General features: G+C 36.8%; 1 protein-coding gene across 1 annotated transcript in view; it reads right to left on the bottom strand.

Moving 5' to 3' along the window:
- Window positions 1-3,094: 3,094 nt before the first annotated feature.
- MAP3K2 (mitogen-activated protein kinase kinase kinase 2) overlaps window positions 3,095-22,088 on the bottom strand; it is a 55,058-nt gene continuing 36,064 nt past the window's right edge. Inside the window, exons 16-17 of the mRNA XM_039321891.1 lie at window positions 19,123-19,300; window positions 3,095-15,442 (exon numbers count right to left, since the gene is read on the bottom strand). Of these exons, the coding sequence (XP_039177825.1) occupies window positions 15,217-15,442; window positions 19,123-19,300 (404 nt within the window). The 3' untranslated portion in view covers window positions 3,095-15,216. The remainder of the gene's footprint in view (window positions 15,443-19,122; window positions 19,301-22,088) is intronic.

Raw genomic sequence — 22,088 nt, 5'->3', positions numbered from 1 at the left:
TCCGGTTGCTCCTCCTCTGTAACGTCATCACGGAGACCTCGGGGAGGAGGGGACCGAATTTGCCGTCGTCTGTGATTGGGTCGCTTTCTCGCTCGGCAAGGAGCGGGCGGGACAAATCCTCCCAGGACGCAGAGCGAAAACTTTGCGAACTGGGGATGGGAGACCTCCGGGAAATCTTAGGGCTGTAAACAGGATTAAGGATGGAAGGTTGAAAAATCGAAATTCATGTCCTCACAGCTTCCGTATGATTGTCAAACAACAACCTCGAGGGCAGGTCTGCAGGAACCTTCTTTCCTTGGAAACGTTTTTAATCTTTGTAATGTCCTCGCATTCAAGCAAGGCCTTTTTAATTCAATGAGACCTATTGCTGTGAGGGAAATGGATGTAGGACTTCAGCCATCAGTAATGGTTGGGTATTTTTCCTCCTTCATCTGTTCACAATGAAACAGCCGTTGAGACTGGAAGGGAGGGGAGAAGAAGCAACTCTTGCCTCTCATAGCTCGGATTAGAGGGGCTTTTTGCGTTATGCAGAATAAATTATGAAAATACTAAAAGTTATTTTTAGATCAGCCATATAATTTAGGGTCTCTTCACCGAAGAGCAGAGATATCATATCCTAACAATGTTGACTTGGAGCAAAAGGTCTGTCCACCACCACCCTTCCAATAAAGGGATAGACTAGAATAGAGTTGGAAGGGACCTTGGATGTCTTCTAGTCCAGCACCCTGCTCGAGCAGGAGAACCTACAGTATACCATTTCAGACAAGTGACTGTGACTATCTAACTCTAATCACTTCCTTAAAAACCTCCAGGGCTCCCACGATTTCTGAAGGCAAGCTGTTCTACCGATTAATTGTCCTGTTAGGAAGTTTCTTCTTAATTCCAGATTGCTTCTCTCTTTGATCAGTTTCCAACCATTGTTTCTTGTCCTGCCTTCTGGTGCTTTGGAGCAGAGGTCCCCAATCTTTTGGGCACCAGGGACCGGTTCTGTGGAGAGAGGTTTTTTCGTGGACTGGAGGGGGTGTGGTTTTGTGTGCTGCCTACATCCTGTGGCTGAGGCTTCGCTTGTTTGCACAGACCAGTTTCTGGCATGTCATGGACTGGTGCTGGTCCTCGGACTGGGGGTTGGGGACCCCTGCTTTGGAAAATAGTTTAAACTCTGAGAACATTTCAACTTTGTGCCTCAACTCACTAGCTCTCACTAGATTCCAACATTCAGATATAATTCAGCGTTATCTGATCCACATTTCACCATAGAGGTTACTACAAATGTGGATTTTCTCCCCCACAGGGTATTATTTTGAAGAATTCACTCTTTAAAAGAGAATGACCTTCCAAAAGATTTAAAAATAAAATTCATGTTAAGGGAATCATCAAGAAATGAGGCTGAATTCAGAGCAGGGAACTACATATGCAAAGGAGGTCTGTGGTGTGTTTTAAAGTCTCTACTCATAGTGGCTGAGGCTATTTCTCAGACGCTATTTTATTTTTGCTTTAAAAAAATGAAAATATGGTATAATGCAATACAAAATTTTAATCCTTTCCAAGAATGCATTTGATCCTGTAAGCATCTTTAAAGGTTAAAAGTAGTTGGCTGTAGCTCTGATTTGTCTGCAAATGTGCCCGCTAGTCCAAATCCCCCACCAAAAATAAAAGGTTAGTCAGAAAAGTAGGCAGTTCTGAGAAGTGGGGGTACTTAGTGGGAAGCTCAGCTTCAGTTTGTCTTTGGATTGATCTGGCACAGGCTACACTCATCAGTTGCAGATGAAGTTTTTAAAAACTAAATATACCGGAAGACCCAAAGATGCTTGGAATTCTTCAGACCACATTTCTTCTCTCTTCCTTGATGTTGCTTGTTTCAAAGTAATACATGTAATAGTAACAACAGTACAAGGGAGAAAGATTGGAAATGCAGTATTGCTTGGGCACTGAACAGGCTGAGTTCATACAGCATGCTTTACCTGGATTCTCAAAACTTACTGAACCACAAATAGCCAGTTTTGCCTATGAGACTGAAACACAAAGCAAACTAAGGTTAAAATTACACTTACTGAATTGTGTGAATGCATCAGTCTAATAGATTTGGGTAAACATACTGCACAAGCCCAAACATATTGAATGTGTTTTATTTTAAATTTTCTTAAATACCGAATTCAAAAGCTGCTCTACCATTTATCTTGAATTATTGCTAGCCTAGGAATAAAAAATCTTTTTTATTAAGCACAGGATTACAGGAATATTAGGAATTTAGTTTAAAATAGTGCTCTACTGTTTCAACTAGAGCCAAGTTTAAATCCATGTATGTTGCTTAGGTATTCTAATAGAAATGCGGTACAAATAATTCTCAATTTATGACCACAGCTGGGACCAGAAATTGGGTTGTGAATCATGGTTGTAAGTCGAGGCATCCATGTGATTGGTGTTTTTTTTTCAACATTTTTCAAAAGTGTCATTAACTGACACCTAGTTGTTAGGTGAACCCATTCTTCTGAATGGTTTTTTGCTAGAAACCAGCAAAAAAGTCACAAACTGCAGTCATGTGACTGCGGGATGTTGCAACCAGCTAAGCACTTGATATGCAGTTATGTTACCACGGGTGGAGGGGGGAATGTTGTGACATTTTACAATAGTTGTGCTATAAAGCACCCATTCAGAGGCCTTCATAATTCCAAGTGGTTATAAAACCACTGGTCGTAACTCAAGGCCTACCTGCATAAATAGTTGTTTTAATATTACACACATTAAAATCATCAAAACACTTTATAAATTGTATACAGAAGTGCTATATTAAATGAATAGTGTAGTATATTTATTAAAGGAATGAGACTGTAATTTAAAACCCAAGTATGACAAATTGGAGTCAGTGAAATTTATGGCCATGTCAATTTCTATAGGATCTCACTTTGGAAGCAGAAGTTTATTCAAAATCCGTGTTTATAATCCGTTCTGAATTGCAACTTTCCACCTGCAAGCAACTTAATCTGCAAGACTGTTATAAAAATTGTTGAAATATGTATAAACTATAGTCAGTATATGGAAGCATTATATAAGTGCTAAATATTATTAAGACACTTTTTGAAATAGAACACACACATTGGAAATAAATATTTGTTTTATTAACACTTAAAAGTGCCATTATCTATAGTCATTCCATAAGCTCATAAGGTTACATCCAGTATACCTTTGCACCATAATCTTTCCAGAATGAAATAACATGGAAGGAAAAAAAATCTTTCTTGTATTAATTCTTGCAGGTCCTCATGCACAATCGTTCTGAATGAAGATGTGTACAAGCAATATACACATTTCATAAAACAAAGTAATTTGGTCAAACACAAGATAATAAAGCATGGCTTACTTTATATTTGATAAAGACCCCAAAATAAAATGCCACTTACCAGCAGGAAAATAATGGATAAATACGTATTTTTTTAAAAAATTAAAAATTATACATTTTGTACAAGCACTATAACAAAGTCCTAATGTGCATGAACAATGGAACAAACCACACCATACCAGGCCATTACTACACTCTTTAAAAAAAAAAGAATACCAGTTTTATGTCAATTCTTGATATCCCCAATGCTCTATTTCACAACCTTACAGTTGGTACATCTTAATCATTAATACAAAGATCCTTTCAAAACTAGGTTGTCAACTTAAACATTGGCATTCTGCTAGTACCCTCAATATGCTTTAATTTTCCCAGATCCAGGAGACATAACATTCATTGTAACAAAAGGGAATAGGCAATAAAAACATCATCTGACTTTTCTAAGACTGGTTATGTGTCTCAATTTTTTCAAGCAGCTATAAATTCAAAGATTGCTTTCAGCTTTGCAGAGCAGTATTACTATTCTTCGTATCAAGGAAACACTTTTCAGGTTTTTTTAAAAAATGAGAGGGGGGGGGAAGGGGGACACACAGAGGGACAGAAAGAGAGACAGAGACAATCCTTACAAGACAAACCAAACCATTGTCCAGCCAGAGTGTTTTAATATACAATTCATGTCCAATTCTGGAAATACAAATACATTTTGAATGGTTAAAAACAAAAATTAAAAAAATATTTTCTGAACATCAGCCAGCTGAAAATATATTTATCTAGTAAATTATCTTTCAAAGCTTTTATATATTTATCTAACTAAATGCAGTACCTTTAAAAAAAGATTTAAAAATGTAGAAATGAATCTGTGGAGTCTGTCGGAAAGAGAAAACACAGTACATAGAAGGTATTTTTGTATACCTTATTTTTTGAAAGTGAGACTTCTTTGCCACAACCCAAAGTTTACAGAGGCTTTGATGAGTGCATGAAGTTTCATGTAAGCAGTGTTTCCTTAGTTGCTTCATACTTCTGAAAAGTTTGCATGCACTCTCGTCACACACAGGTGAAACAATTTGGCATTTGGCCAATTTTCCACTCAAATAATGGTCAAATACTCAAAACTGAATGTGAAAAGACTTACATTAAAGATAGGAAAGAGAAAACTCAGTTAATTGCTATTTTAAACCAATTATGTTGCAAACTATTGCCAATATTTGACTGGTATATTCAATAGTATGAAGTGAGCTGGGAAATCCCTGTTCACAAATGGAATTATTTGTGTGCATGTCAGTGTGCATGCATGTGTGAAAGAGAGAGACAAAGCTGCTTAGATGCAACCAAGTTGCTGGATTAGATCTACAATGGGGAACTAGTAAGCAACATTAATGTCCTGAGTTCCTCAACCAAGATAAAGCCAGAAGTTGACATACATTTATACTGAATTAGAAAATCCTCATACATTCAAGACAGTAGTACATTGCACACATACGTTTCTGCATACACTCCATAACAGTTGGTCAGAGTATTAAATCAGTGTACAAATTAAACATTTTCAAAAAATGTGCAAAAGTCAACATCGATAGAAAAAAATACCATTGTGTACATACATTACAAACTGTGCCCAGCATTCAAACAGAGTAAAAACATTTAAAGAAATAAAGGGATTAAATAGAGAATTTGACAGCTGCATAAAAATGTACATTAGATCAAAAGGATAAGATTTATATATTATTATTCATAGCTTTTTGAAAAATGAGTCTGCCACTGACTTCCTCATATATAGTGACACTTGCTAGAGGTATGATAGTATGAACGTATCATAATTGTGGCAATCTATTTCTTTTTTACAGTTAAAAGTATCAAGTTTTAAACTGGTGATATTAGCAAAACAATCATACAAAAAGCAAGCAATGTAAAATTAAGCTTTTAGACCCTGTTTCAAAACAAAGAATTATTTTTTGGAAAAAAAAATCTGATTATGTACCTGTTGGGTGCACATGTGCATACAAGTGTGGGGTTGCATGGGGATAGATGATATGTGAAGTTAATAAAATTGAATAATTCTAAACAAGTTAACTCTGAATATTCCCATTATTGACACCACTTCATTTCTGAGGTTTCTCAGAATAAAAACTCAATAAACATCTTAGGAAAGTAAATTCTAACTGTACCCCATAGCAGACTGTTAACACCAGTAATATAAACCACCTCTCCCTTGTAAGTCAATCGTTTAAGTTTGAATATGTCACAATGAAACACCGTTGGAGAAATTATTAGCTTTTCTGTGTTTACTTATTTAGTAAGAGGAGAAATAGGAGAAAAAAAACCCTGTATTTGAGAGCATTTATATAATTCCCCACCTATTCCCAAAGGAATGTAATAGGTTTGCTATGTACATTCTTATCTGAGATATGAAAAGTTTGCACTTTCAAAATAAAAATGCTGCTAAGATTCCAGTAGCTGTGAAATCTCAGGTTTGCTCACTTGCTTGCATGTCTTTAAAAGTTCATTGTCCTAAAACACCAAAGTGACTATGGCTCTAAATTGTTTGGAATGATGAGACTGAGTATGTGCAATGTTTTAATTTGCTATGGCACAAGGAATACTTTGGCTCATTATACTAAGTCTCCTTTTCCCCTTAAGTTGTAAACTTATTTTCAGAATGGAATATTTGATTATTTATACTAAGGGGGAAAGATAGTATAGAAATACTTAAGATGAAAACTACAATCCATCTTTAACCCACTTTAATCTAGCTATAATGTGTGATGCCCACACACAGGAGGGAAAGGGGAAGAATGAGAAACAAAATACATAATTTATTTTTAAAGATAAATTGTCTTTTAGAATAAATATTCTCTAGGAAAAATATAGCAAAATTTAAAATCAGCAAAATAAATAAACTAATGGCCAAAAACAATCTAAATGAAAAATGTAAAGTACTTGAATGAAAACTTTAATGTTTACCCTGTATAATCTTAAAAGGACTTTGATACTAGGCCAATATTCTCTATTTATTGTAAATTCCCTACAATTTGACCTTTTATGCCTGGTTTATTTGTCAGGTCAATCAGAGACATCTGGTTCACAAAGGAAGACACTCCCACTTTCTTCTTATGCTGCAGCCCTTGTGTCCCCTCAAAAACAGACCTTCAAAACAGGGACTCCTCAAGAACAAGGTCAGGTAGAATATGGTAAAATGTTATTGGAGAAAGAAATCAAATCAAAGAAAAGAGGAAGAGACTTTGGAGATCATTTAATCCAACCCCTTCCCCATTTAGGAATCTAGGCATAATCTCCCCATGTCTGTGAATCAGTTTTTTTGTTCCTCTCAAAGAAATACATTTAAAGTCATTTCACATTCTTTGCCACAGCAATAATCACATATTATGCACATTGTTAAACCCAAATTAACAATAAAAGCAAACTTCTGACCCACATTGGATTTTTGCCTTAAATGTGACATCGAGGTCAGAAGCTATGCACACAGAAATGAAGTAAAATCATACTTTCTCATGTCTACAAAGTTTGTGAAATTGCTATCAAGTGGTCAAGATATGTTCTCTTGATCTGTGACAAAATACTGTTCTATATGGGATTTTTTAAAAATTTCCATTTGGTTTCAACTACTATCCATCTATTAAGTAACTGACTTTACTGTACAGCCTGACAAAGAACCTGGCTCCAGCCTCTCTTATAAGATGCTGAGGTTTAGATAATTATCCTCACAGTTAGTAATCTTTCTTCTTACTAATGCAGCATACCGTATGCTAAAAGGAGTATTATAAGGGCTGTTTATTAGATTTCTTTCACTAAAGAGAATTTGTTTTCCAATTTAAGACTGGGAGATTTGGAAAATCATTATTATAATTAACACACTTGCTTAGACACATATCTTGCATTCAAAATTCCTTCCGCATAAGCCAAATGCTCAGTTTCATGGTTGATATAGTCTGCAACATTTCCATTTCATTTTGTAATTATAATCATTAAAATAGAATTGCTGTGCTCGTATACAGGATCATTTGCCAGGTGCACATTTTTCTGCAGCTGTATGACTATTTTCACATGATCAAAGGGGAATCAGCATGATCACAGCTGTGTGAATATTGCACCATTCAAGTATACCTCTCCCTCATAGCAAAACCCTCCAAATGCCAATGGTCTTCACTAGCTGCTACAGAATATGTCCAAAGGTCTGATTAGTACAATGGATGCTATGAGAATAATTTGCCCTAGAGATGATGAAACCAATGATTATTCTGATAGCAAGTACAATCTAACAGTGGGTATTTTTAGGATATACTCAATATATCCATTATAGAATCTAACACCACAATTCAAAGGCTAATGACAAATACAATATATTTAAGCCAATGTTTAAATTCATTAAAAATATTTCTTTTTTTTTAAAGGCTTCAGATGAATTTTTAGTTTATATTATAATTGCAGCATTTTTCATTCTGAGCTAATTTTTCTACTTTCCTCATAAAGCTAGATTTTGGATAAGTACCTTCAATTTCCCTTAAGGGATAGATTTACTTTACATTCTGTACCAGATCATCTCTCTCTCCTGTTTCAATTGGAATCTGTGTATTTAACATTGAACTAGAGCAGTGTTTCCCAAACTTGACAATTGTAAGGCATGAGGACTTCAACTCCCAGAATTCCACAGCCAGCATTGCTGGCTGTGGAATTCTGGGAGTTGAAGTCCACATGCCTTAAAATTGTCAAGTTTGGGAAACACTGAACTAGAGTTAGCTCAAGCTCCCAAAATAGTATAACCAGTAGTACCGGGGATTGTTAAGGCTTGGATTCCAAAAAGACTGCATTTTATGATCCCAGAACACATTTAAATACCCCAAAGCATGGTGTGTATAATTGTAGGATTATGTGCTACTTCACTAGCACCTTCAAAAATATTACTGCTTAAGGAGCCACTTGGATTGCATGTGTCTCTGGGACAGCCATAGTAATAAATATATCCAGCACAACTTAGAAATCACAGGAAAGTTGCTAACAGCCACTAAACTAAACAAATAGTGCTTTTGGCTGTACCTAAGGAGTATAAAAGCTTTGGTTTTCAGTAATTTGCTAACATATACATAATAAGTACACAAACAAAACTGTACTGGTATGTTGATAGTAATACTTTTGCTTTAAAAAAACCCTCACCTTAGAGATATACATTCAACATAAAAGTCTGTAATTCTCTATAGATGCAATATATTTCAAATATTTTTTTTTAAAAAAATTCAATAAATATATTAGAATTTTTTGACCAATTTCCTTAAATGTCAGACACTGCTGCAAACTTGGTTGAAAGTATTACTGAATTCTACATTAAATCTGGACAATGGCAGGAACAAGATTTGTCCTTGTTAAAGCTACATGGCATTAATAGAATACAAATACCTTATTTGAAATCACATCTGATTTTCCTATTCAGAACCAATACTGTCACTTGCTTTAAGCAAATACTTTCTTAAAAGAAAGTACCACTAAAATCATTTTCAGTTCACTTGAGCTGCTGATTATTCTAGAATTAAATAATTTGCACGTACATAGAACTTTCATGTTGCAGAATTTACCAGTTCTAGGTTAAGAATAAAGAATATAATCATATCTAAGTTTAAGTGCTATTAACATCTCCATTTGAAATTAGTGAACTTGGAATATTTTTAACAGCTTAGTTTAAAACTAATGACATACTTGGATAAAGGTTTAAAATGCTATCAGTATTTTTAAAAGCAAGGCTTGAAAGTCCATATATGGTTATCTAAAAAATTGTTATAAATACTCCCTAGTTAATTTTAAAAAAGGGAAACAATTATGCTACTTAGTAAGTGTTCTTATGTAATTTGAACTTTTTCTGTAATCAATATGCTAAGAAAATAAACTTTAAGGCATAAAGATAAAGGCACTCAGATGTCTTTGAATGCTTTGTTAGTACAACAAGAACATTTTAATCCACTGTGTGTAACCCATATACTTCTTAAAAATTAAAGAGTAACGCTTATGCTAAAAATTAAGATTTCTCCAGGGAGACTATCATGATCTTTTTTTTAGAATTAGGCTTTCTAAAATATCAGGCTTCAAGATATAAAATACAAATAAATTCACCACATTACAATGTTTAATTTAATTTGTGGTTTAGAAAAATGCCTGTTGCGTGCTATGAGTATCTGTGGCTGCTCGGGTGCTACTGCTGCAAGATCTCCTCTGATGGGTGCCCCATGTCATACATGGAAAGAAATAAATGAATATTTGGATTTATGATTGGCACAATCATTCAGGATTGTACCCAGAAGCATAGCATCTAAGTATGACCCTGCATTTTTTTCTTTCTGAATCTTAGTTATGCTTCATAGCTGGGTTTGAACCATAATGCAGTTTTGGCAATGATTTCTAATGCAGTTGGATACAGATTAAATCTTGCACAAAAGGGCTGAAAAATAATATACTGAATTATTTTTATGTAGCAGAAAAGCCACATTTGTCTTCATTTTTAAGACAAAGACATGGTTATGTGCTATATATAGCTTATGTCTACTCAGCTCTGAGGGATATCAATTTTCCCTTTAGTGTTTCCAGTTTCATTTTCTCATAATTATTTGAATGTGACATATTCCCATACCATTTTCTCATAATTATTTAATATAAAGAATATATAGACTTTGAAATATTGTTAGTCTTCATGAGAAAGCAGTCATTTACAAGCTTTTGTTTGATGGTCTTGTATATGGCTAATTCTAAGACTAAAAAATAATAGGCTACAAATCACTGTCAAAAGACACAATTTGTACTGGCAAGCTTTGAAGGATTCTAAATATCACCTTAGATATTCAGAAACATAAGTATTTTTATATTAGTGTTTTCTTTCTAGCTAAATTGATATACTTATTAAAAGTCTCTAGTTAGACTTTTGCCTATAATCACATAAGCTGTTTCCAGCCTCATTTGATGAAGTCCAAGGAAAATGTAATGAAAATGATCAAAATTTGGCCTGAATTGTAACAGCAAGCTTTCTGTCAATCACTATGGTTTTTGTTTTGTTTTGTAAACTTTAATTACAAATTCATACCAAACATGGACTTATACTTCAATAATTACATGCCAAATTGCTAGAGACTGACCCATTCAACTTGTTGCTTAGAGGTAAACCATTAGCAATTGAGCTACCTCCCTCTATTATAGCTGATATTAGAAGTGTTTGGGAATTTACTTTATCCATCTTTTTTTAAAAGCACTTTTATATTGTCATTGTCAAGACACAATATTGAAAGAAGGCACAAACAGCTATCAGCCTTACTCTGCTGTCTGTCTCTCTCTCTCTTTTTCTCTCTCAGCTACACTAGGGATGTGCCCTGCAATCTGGGCGTGTTATCTACAATTTTGGACTCTTCCTATTTTCAAGATACTTCTTTGGACATTACAAGTTTTTTTTAATTCTTAACCTGCACTAGACATTATCTTTGAACATCACATAATTACCTTTTGGTAATAGAAGTACCCAGACTAAAGTTATGCAAATGTTTAAACAAAGCACAAAATAAAATGGAAATGTGATCTGCATTTTCTGGGTCCCTAGTGTATCTTTTGCTCCCTAGAATAAAAATAGCATGGACAGAAATATCCCATGCTACTTCAAATATAAACACATTTAAAATATAGGTTTGGGGTCACTGTAAATTGTTCTGTATAGAAATTATATGTAAAAATATACCCAGCAAAATAAATCTTATAACCAAAATCCCTCAAGTATTTTGATAAGGAATATATTTTAAATTGCACATAACTTTAGAAAGGCAAAGGGCTACTCTATCACCAAATTTTTACCTAAAGCAACTCCTACAGTCATCCATATTCAAAAAACTTGATCACAAAATTACTCCTGTTCAGAATATATTAAATTCTAATTCCCTAAATTTCTGGTTTTTTTCTAATTTATTAGCAAAATGTATTGTTTCACTCTTACATTTCTTGTTCTGCATGAATTTAAGCCAAATAATAGGGTTTTTTTTACTCCTTCACATAATACTGAGTGCTCTCATACTTGTCTACTCCATAGAATTACAACCATTTTAAGGACTTTATTACTTTTTTAGAACTTCAGAGGTTTGCAAATTTCACATTCCTTCTCTCTTTTGGGGATTCACAAATTAATGAGCTATTCTTATGCATTTGTTTAATAACTTGTCAAAAGAAACAAGCCTTCCCCAAAGTTCAATTGATGTCAGCATTTACTATTTTGTATAAAAACATTATTTCACACCCCAAATCAGGGACAAGAGGAAAATCAACACTGTCTACATAATTATATTTTTCCTGTCCCAGATGTTATCACAGTATCATACATCACATGGACATGAGACCTGCTACTGATCAGGTTAGCATGGTTCCAAACTCCTAAAAGACCTTAGTACAGCGGTAGCTCACCTATGACATGCCATGTCATTTTTGGTGATATACCAGGCCTCCAGACCCTCTAGGAGTTGTGTAAAAGGGCCCTGCTCTTGGAGGGCCTCTGGAGCCTCAGAAAATCACACAAGAATGCTTGACAAGGCTCATGTGATTCTTTTCTAAGACTGCAGAGGCCCTCCCAAGAGCAGGACTCTCTCATGTGTCTTCCATAGGGTGAGGAGAGTCAAGAGAGGCCCCTTTGACTAGGGGAGGGGGGAAAGTGTGAAATGCCAGCAAAATCAATGTTGGCATTTTCTGAATTTTTGGCATGCTGAGCCCATCACCATCACTGCCCCTAGTATAACAATTCACTGTCCTAAGCTTCTCAAGCTCCTAAACTCCAAAAAGGCATGGTGGGATAAAGCCGATCCAAGTGAGATCAAATTATAGCAGAAAAGCACCATAAACAGGCTGTTATTTACATAGTGAAAGAGCAAGGAGAGGCAGCCAGTGATTTTATTCCAACAGTATCAAGTTCATGTTTTACAGCTGAAACAGGACTTTGTAAATTTTTGTTTTAAAGTACAGCTGATTAGTATTGCCATTTAAGCTAGAAATTTCTGGAGTTTGATTCCTATCTCCCTGCAAAAAAATAATTTAAGGCTCTATCTCAGATTTGGAGAAAAAAAATCCAACAGCTTAATCCTATGTATATTTGCTAAGAAAAAAAAAAGTATCACTGCATTCAATGTAACTCATTCCTTAATGCATGTAGAATTGTTGCTTTAGACACTACCTTCTAAAATAAGTGGAAGGTTCATTAAACCTGGTCTTCAAAATTGTCTACATGAGCAAATATTTTCATTCAACAATTTTGAATTGGTGCAACAGCGCTGTTCAGAGGTCACTCAGAGGCTGCAATGATTGTCTGAATGCTAGATTTTGAACATTTCAAAGCCCTGTTAAATATACAACTTGGTAAAGGTGGGAGGAGGACTTTTCTTGTGGTGTCTCCTTTTAGTCTACTTGGGACCAAGTGATGCACATTTTTATGTTTTACATAATTTGCATAGCTATAGCTTGATGGAAGTTTAGCAAATTCAGAATCTTACAGAGCTTCCTTACAGGCACCAGGAAAAGACAGCCTATATTCACATGTAGGATACCACAGCTCTGTACAGAACCATAACAGACTGAAGGGTTCCAGGAAAGGAGTCATGACAATGATGATTCCTTTTTACATGTTACTGTAAATTTTAAGCACACCTATAGAAAAATAACCCTTACAGAAACAAGACCCTTAGAAAACAAATCAATTAATGGGTTGTATTGTTCTTTTAGTGGGTTAGCTGTCAATTTTGTTCAATCCACATTTGCTTTTCCAATTTAAATTCTGTCACAACTATAGACTAATGCATAAGCAATGTTCCATCTGCTGTTAACAACGTATGGTCAACTTCCAACAAAAGCCATATTTAATGGCTGCAGCTTAGTGCTGCAATCAACAGGGCAGGAACAACACCAAAATGTATAACACTAGGATTATCAGTTGTACAATTCTTTGGTGGTTGTTGGTTTTGGGATATTAAGTTTAAAAGATTTCCCTAGTTCTATTAAAAAAATGGAAAAAATACATTTCTATTTATTGGTGATCTGCTGTTGAAATTACATTTTAGTTGGGGAATGTCTATGGATCAGGGCTGCCTACTTCTATCCAGTATATCTACGAGATGCTTTCCAGAAGTACAGACTTTATCTATCTGAACTTAACAGTAAATAAAGACTGTAAACTCAGGTTACCAAGTCATGATTAAGGTGCCAGGAGCATTACGTAAGTATGAATCATAAATCACGTATACAGCTTTATGTTGTTGTATAGGTGATTTATGATTCATACTTATGTAACTTATGTTTTATATGTAAATATTGGTCAGGTTTAATAGCATCATTATGGTATCTATTATCTTCATATAATTTGACTTCCTTTAGACATTTTTCAGAAAGCCTAGGAAACAACTAATAGTAATGTTTAGCAACACCACTTCTGGAAAATGGAAGCATCTTTCCCATTGTCCAGTTACTTTTACTGTTTGGTGATATACATATCCTAAAAGGACAATCAGCAAGCACACATTCTAGAGTTTCTCATGATATTGCATTCTATTGTATTAAGATGTCCAATGTAGGTTGAAACAATTGGGATAATAATCCCAAGTCTGATTATTCCTTTATTATTATTTAAATCAAAGTAAAACATCTAAATAAATAAATAAGAAAACCAATTGGGACAGAAAAAATACTTTTTTTTCTTTCTGTATTACATATTCCTTCATCTTCAGTTGGAACTGAATTATATGGTATAGATACACATGGGAGCTTCCAGATCTCATTCCACCAAACTTGCTTTTTCAATGCAAATTAATAAAGCATTTGCAACCCACAAAGCTAATTCTATACAGTCAACACAATGCAAGTTAATCAGATTATGCAAATGACATTTGATAAATAAAATATGTATCTCAGACACAGAATTCAGTTCAGCAACAGGAGAAACTATATTTTGACACCGTTGTCCTTTCTACCTTAAGTACTTTATGATAAAACTCAAGAGTAGAGAAAAAACCTGGACCTTATAAAATATTTTAGGGAACCAGAAGAGTAATTGGGACAGGAGAAACAATATGAAATGTATTCATAATGAATATGAACAGAATTATGTTGCATGAAATAAACTTCATTCTACCCATTAGAGATTCCTAACAGATCAACTGTTTCTAACCCTGGAAATCAGTCTGTTGCATGATATGTGGACATGTTTTTAACTTTAGAAAAGTCTGATACTACAGCAATCTGTTTATCTCTGATTCTGGATATACAACATTAATGCACTAGCACTATTAAACAACAGGATTCTTATCTTCAAAGCAGAAAACACTTATTTGGTTTACATTTTTGTGCTAATATGATGGTTTATTTTCCAAAATGTACCTTGCTCAGCAACCTGAGATTCTAGCTTCTAAATAAATTTCCAGAATCACAGATGAAACTTATTTCAAAGCTCAAATATAATTGAGAATTCTTTGTTATTTATTTATACACTGCAACCACTAGATATATACTGTTTTTCTGAATCTGCTAGTGACATGTATACCTTCCCAGCCTTGGGAATTAATTAGCAGTGCTTGCCAGGGAATAGAGATGGGGGAAACCTTATACATGATTCCTGATGGTCCAAATAAATTCTTTACCCCCTTAAATAAGGAATGAATATGTACTAAAGTGCTTTATGCAAACCACATCAGTACATTACTTAAACAAAGGAGATTCTAAATGGGAAAAATCTGCATTCTAAATATGCAGAGAGATCTTAACAATTTTATATGAAAGAAAGAATCAAGAGAAATAACTTCTCCCTTGTCTTTTTTCAACTCTGTATAAAAAAAAGTGCAGTAAAAAATGCAGTAGGTGAGAGGGATTGAGGCAGGCCATCAGTGATAATGTGCAAATGTATGTCTCAGCAGTTCATCTGCAGATGGTCGCAACTTAGCCTCAATAAATATCCGCTTTAGAAAATCCCGACCGTGGTCTGAGACGTGAGGTGGCAGCTGGGGATTGGTAGGCTGTGTGGCAATTTTAAAAATGGCAGCCATTGCTTCAAATTCTGCCCAGGGTGGCTTCTCAGTGAGCATTTCAACAACTGTACAACCTACACTCCTGCAACAAGTAAGAATGAAAAGCAAATTAAAATCAAGATGACTATCTGAAAAAGATAATCAAAGCATAATATATGTAGCTACCAAAAGAAAAAGTTTTTTTACATTTCTACGTAAGTTTAATATTTCATTTGGGTGGAGACAGATTTGCTCTTTCAATGTTACCAGATTCATATATTTCTACTGGAAGAAGGGGACAGGGAAAACAAAAGTGAGGTGATTCAACCAATTTATTGTTTTCATTGCAATGCCCAGAACATTCATCATTCTCCTGTTCCTAACTTCCAGAACTGCAGGAATAAACACAACACAGAAATAAGCAGGATTTTTTAAAAAAATTCTCTCCTTCATACTGCACTAGAACATTGTTAGGAACAAAATTCCATTCACCAAACAATTAGATCCAATCTTATACTAGCACAATTGTTCTGTTTTTCATCTAGATGAATTTACTCATTTTCAATTTGTAACAATTATTCTGTTTTTTTGAAAATCAGAGAAAGCTGCACTCAGTTTAAATACTGACCACTCTACTTTGAGTTTCCTCTAAAGTTCCAATGACTGAAATATAATTTTATTACTGAACACATGCCATAAAAATAGCTTCTTCAGAATTTATAGTAGAAAAAACACTCACTGCAAGATTTACAGTGGGGCAAAAAAGTATTTAGTCAGCCACCAATTGTACAAGTTCTCCCACTTGTAATTGTCATCATAGATAGACTTCAAATATGAGAGACAAAATGAGAAAACAAATCACATTGTCTGATTTGGAAAGAATTTATTTGCAAATTATGGTGGAAAATAATTGTTTAGTCAATATCAAACGTTCATCTCAATACTTCGTTATATATCCTTTGTTGGCAATGACAGAGGTCAAACGTTTTCTGTAAGTCTTCACAAGGTTGACACACACTGGTGCTGGTATGTTGGCCCATTCTTCCATGCAGATCTTCTCTAGAGCAGTGATGTTTTGGGGCTGTTGCTGGGCAACACGGACTTTCAACTCCCTCCGAAGGTTTTCTATGGGGTTGAGATCTGGAGACTGGCTAGGCCACTCCAGGACCTTGAAATGCTTCTTACGAAGCCACTCCTTCGTTGCCCGGGCGGTGTGTTTGGGATCATTGTCATGCTGAAAGACCCAGCCACGTTTCATCTTCAATGCCCTTGCTGATGGAAGGAGGTTTGCACTCAAAATCTCACGATACATGGCCCCATTCATTCTTTCGTGTACACGGATCAGTCGTCCTGGTCCCTTTGCAGAGAAATAGCATGATGTTGCCACCCCCATGCTTCATAGTAGGTATGGTGTTCTTTGGATGCAATTCAGCATTCTCTCTCCTCCAAACACGAGTTGTGTTTCTACCAAACAGTTCTACTTTGGTTTCATCTGACCATATGACATTCTCCCAATCCTCTTCTGGATCATCCAAATGCTCTTTAGCAAACTTCAGATGGGCCCGGACATGTACTGGCTTAAGCAGGGGGACACGTCTGGCACTGCAGGATCTGAGTCTCTGGCAGCATAGTGTGTTACTGATGGTTGCCTTTGTTACGTTGGTCCCAGCTCTCTGCAGGTCATTCACTAGGTCCCCCCGTGTGGTTCTGGGATTTTTGCTCACTGTTCTTGTGATCATGTTGACCCCACGGGGTGAGATCTTGTGTGGAGCCCCAGATCGAGGGAGATTATCAGTGGTCTTGTATGTCTTCCATTTTCTAATTATTGCTCCCACAGTTGATTTCTTCACACCAAGTTGCTTGCCTATTGCAGATTCAGTCTTCCCAGCCTGGTGCAGGTCTACAATTTTGTTTCTGGTGTCCTTCGACAGGTCTTTGGTCTTACCATAGTGGAGTTTGGAGTGTGACTGTTTGAGGTTGTGGACAGGTGTCTTTTATACTGATAAAAAGTTCAAATAGGTGCCATTAATACAGGTAATGAGTGGAGGACAGAGGAGCCTCTTAAAGAAGAAGTTACAGGTCTGTGAGAGCCAGAAATCTTGCTTGTTTGTAGGTGACCAAATACTTATTTTCCACCATAATTTGCAAATCAATTCTTTCCAAATCAGACAATGTGATTGTCTGGATTTGTTTTCTCATTTTGTCTCTCATAGTTGAGGTCTACCTATGATGACAATTATAGGCCTCTCTCATCTTTTTAAGTGGGAGAACTTGCACAATTGGTGGCTGACTAAATACTTTTTTGCCCCACTGTATGTCTGGAAAAAAAATCTTAGTAACACATTATTATTTCTTTGAAAACCAGATCATCCTATTTTCTTTAAGGTGATTAACTGCATCAAAGACTATGTCACTTCTTTCTTCAAGTTACAATTCTCATAAGGCATACGGATTTTGCAACCTGAAGTTTGTTCCAGCCAGTAATGAAAAACTATAGAAGGAAGCAGATTCACCTAGGTAATGTAGTAAAATTGGGGTAACAAATGTGACTAATGGACTTTCTTATAAAATGCCATGGCCAACATTTTCTAGTCTCTAGAACCACAGGGGGAAAGTTGTTTAGAGCAGTGGTTCTCAACCTGTGGGTCGGGACCCCATTTGGGGTCAAACGACCATTTCAGGGGGTCGCCAAACAACGCAGCCATTTTTTCCCCTTTTCCTTAGCTGTGCTACTCCCTTTTCTTCTATTGGCTTTTGAAAGCCAATAGAATTAGACTCTATTCAAGAGAGTCTATTCTATTGGCTTTCAAAAGCCAATAGGAATTGTCCAGGCTGTCTCTGCCCTGCTGAGCCTGCCAAAAGTCCCATTCTGCAAACGGTGCTGCATGTTGTCTACAGCGAAGGCGAGCTGTCTGGAAGTTTCCACCCCTCCCTGCTGAGCAATTACTAAAAATGTAAGTAAAAGAGGGCCAGGGGTGGGAGGTGGAAGGCTGGCGGGAGGGTTGCTGGCACGCGTGGGGCCCGGCGGGTGCCTTACCTCCCTTGGGCTGGGCCAGCTGGTGGACCAGCTGGTGGTCGGCCTGCGCCGTCTCTGCCACTTGCCAGCTACGCCTTGGCCGGCGCAGGGGGCGGCACCACGCGTGTGCGGTGCTCCCGGGCAGGGAAAGTCCTCGACTTACGACCGGTTGGGTAGTTCTCGACTTATGACCGGTTGGGTAGTCCTCGACTTACAACCGGTTGGGGGTCGCGGCATTAAAAAGGTTGAGAACCACTGGTTTAGAGAAAGGAATGTCCGCATCATGACCCCATAAAACTGCTGTGGACATCACATAAAATTATCTAGTGTAAATGCCTTCCTCAGTTTGGCTTAGATAAACCTGCAGAGATTGTCAATTTATGGAGACTTTCTAGATTACCAATGATTAAAGACCTTTCTCTAACTTCTCCTATCACTTTGGATGACAATGTCCTAGAGGTATTGTTTAACATTTTTCTTTGCCTTAGAAAGTTCAATGGTAGTTAGGGATTTAGACCTATATTAGACATTTGCTGCTCTACTTTATGTATAAAATTTGAGTGTTATGCACAAATCAGGGATGAAACCAGATTGTTGATATTTCAACCTGAAGTAGTATATAATTTTCATAAACCAAATTCTGATCTCTGTTATCAGTCCCAGACCTAATCTTAATGCAGTATTGTGGGTACATCTAGGTACTCCCAAAATAGTGTGCAAGAAATTATTTCCAATTTGTTCCTGGTGCAAAATAATATAAGACTTACCAAATATCTGCTTTTCTTCCATATCCTTCCCCACTAATCACTTCTGGACTCATCCAGTATGGAGTCCCTGTAGCAGACTTCATTCCTGTACCAGAAAGGCAAATTGTTTGAAGCCGTTTGCTGGCACCAAAATCACCCAACTTAACATTGCCTGCAGAGTCACGAAGAATATTTGCTCCTGAAAGAAATATAAACAAATGATGTAATGACAAAAAATTGACCCTGCTTTGGATTAATAACAGCTATTGCTGTGTAATCATATAAGGCCAGTAGAATCATACACTAAATAAGTACATGTAATCCTCGAGTTTATGGCAGTTCAGTTAGCGACCACTTGAAGTTGCAATATAATCCCCCCAGTACTTACAACACAGTCCTGAGTTACAAACATTGCAGCACCACCGCAGTCGTTCACTCTTATGAATGACCACAGAGGCACTGCAACATTTGCCCTGCCTATTCCCCCCCCCCCGACCGTCCAGTGCCTATGGAGACTCACTTATCTTGTGAAGATCTAGCAAGCTGTCTCCTCTCCAGCCTCTCTGCCACCGTTTCTTTGCCTGTTCCCTGCACTCCAAAAGCAGAGCTATAATAGCAGAGGGAGGGACAGGTTGAGCGCGCCCTACTCGGCTTCTCTGAGGCTGCCCGCCGCTTCTGAAGCAGTGGGGAGCTTCGGTTAGCCTCCCCCAAAGGCTTCCAGTCTTGGCGTAAAAAGTGTTTGCACACCAAAGGGAGACTTTGGGGCAGTGAAATTGCGTTGCTTCGAGCCTCCTGTCAGCTTGCAAGCACTTTTCGAGCTGAGACTGGAAGCGTCTGGTGGCCGTGATCTCGCAGGACTTCAGCCCCCCATCTGCTCTTGCAGAGATTAAGTGCCGGTGGAGACCCAGTGCAGCAGGATGGGGGGGGGAAGCAATTGTGGGAAGCATGAGGTATTTCAGGGGGTAGAGGGAGGCCTTGGTGGTCTTAAGAAGGTGGTCTGTTCCCTCACTAGGCCCCCCATGGCCTTCCCCACCCTGAGATACCTCATTTGCACTTAACGACCTGTGCATTCGTTTAGCGAATGCGTGGGTGAAAGGAGGGAGTTTTCATGTTCATTTTACGTGATTCACTCCAACAAATCCTCGGGTTACGAATGTAATTGGCAGACACCATTATAACTCAAGGACCACCTGTACATTTTTAATGGAGACTGTAATTTAGTGAGTGTACAAAAATATTATAGGCAAACTAAGTAATTCAGTTAGAATCTGAAATAAATATGAACATATCTAAAATTGTATGTATACACTTTTAATTACAACTCAAATATTAAACAAGAAATTAAACCCTGACCTCAAGGAATCATAGTGGACAACCTTTCCTCTGAAGGTGTCTTCAATCTAAACTTTGACACCACAAATACTAGTCTAAACAGTGACTCATACCCACATTATCATTTATCTGGAACATTGCAATGTGATCTACATGGGGCTCCCTTTAAGATCATCCAGAAGCTTCTATTAATCCAGAATGTACCAGCTGTTGGCAGGTAATCATCAACATGAGCATTAGATCTCTTGCATTTGACTCCCAGTTATTTATTTAACTTTAGCTCAGGCCATCAATTGGCTCTCAGTGAATAATAAGTAATTTGCTATAAAGCATCCAAGACAATTGATCAAAATTAAAATCACAATATAAAAATATGTTTCAACAAACATCAGCAAACAAATAAAAATATGGTCTTTTCTAATTTCAAATACCATCTTAAATAGATTAAAATGTACTAAAACTAATAAAATGGGCTGACTTGAATTTCTTAGGGTAAGGCTTCCAAAGTACCAACATGTGAAAAAACATTTTTGTGCCTCATCTCCAATTGGTACTTAGTACTTCAGCAACAGGCTATGTAGATCTTTAGGATCAAAATTTGTATCGTGAATTGCACAAAGAAGCTAGTATCAGCCCTACAAGGTGGGCAAGACCAAACAACAGACATTGATAGACCGAAAGCTACTTTTTTAAGAACAGCTACCACAATATAATCTTGCAAGTCTAATGTGTTTCCTTTCCTCCCTTATTTATCTTCATGAAAAGTGTGTGTTGGGGGGGGGGGAATCTGAAAGGTTTTCTTAAAATATTTTATTGATCCCATTTCATGTACAGTTGCAACTTATACTGCAGCCAAAACTGGACAAAGCTTCCCAGCCCCCCCCCCCCCAAGCTGTCATCTCTGCCATCTTTGCTATGCTCTGCTAAGCTGCTGGCATCCTGCCATCAATGGGGGAATGGGGCAAAGCCATTTAGGGAAGAAGTGCAGAAGGAAGTAAAAGGAGACAAAGTGGGGAGGGAATAGCACTGATAGAAACCAGATATGTGAAAACCAGACTAATCCAAATGCTCAAGGATGCCTGGCCTGGGAAAGAATGTGCAGTTATTTCAAGACGCACCTAATATCAAATTGATTCCCCAAACATCGCACCAGGATGCTACTGGACACTGACCATCTGGACAATGGGAGGGAGGAACATGAAGGGGAAAAATTTGTAACTTTGCAAGGGAAGCTTTAGTTCCAGCCCGACTTCACTGCAACCAGTAATCCTTAGTAAAAGTACTTATCACTTCAACCAAGTGGAGTCGACGGTCTTTCTTACCTAGGAACCTGACTGGGGCAGGTCTACAACAGCCCTGTGTTTATCCAAGAAATAAAAATGAAAGGAAACCCATGTTTTCTCACGGTTAACTAACAAAAGCTAATTTGTACCACATCAGAAGATTTTTCAGCAACTAATAAAACATTTATTACTACTTATGGTGGGTGTTTTAATTAAGGTTATGTATGTTTATTATTTTGTTGCTATTTATGACTAGGAGTTCTTGGAGATTATTTATTAGATTTGTTTAGCACTACCAATATTACCATTTCAATTTTCTCAGATTGAACAACTAGAATATCCAGTGATGATCTAATATCTAATATGATTAAT

This window comes from Crotalus tigris, unplaced genomic scaffold (assembly GCF_016545835.1).
Source record: "Crotalus tigris isolate CLP2741 ecotype Arizona unplaced genomic scaffold, ASM1654583v1 scf7180000023829.5930981, whole genome shotgun sequence".
In the NCBI taxonomy this organism is placed as follows: Eukaryota; Metazoa; Chordata; class Lepidosauria; order Squamata; family Viperidae; genus Crotalus; species Crotalus tigris.
This window is presented reverse-complemented; position numbering and strand designations above follow the sequence as displayed.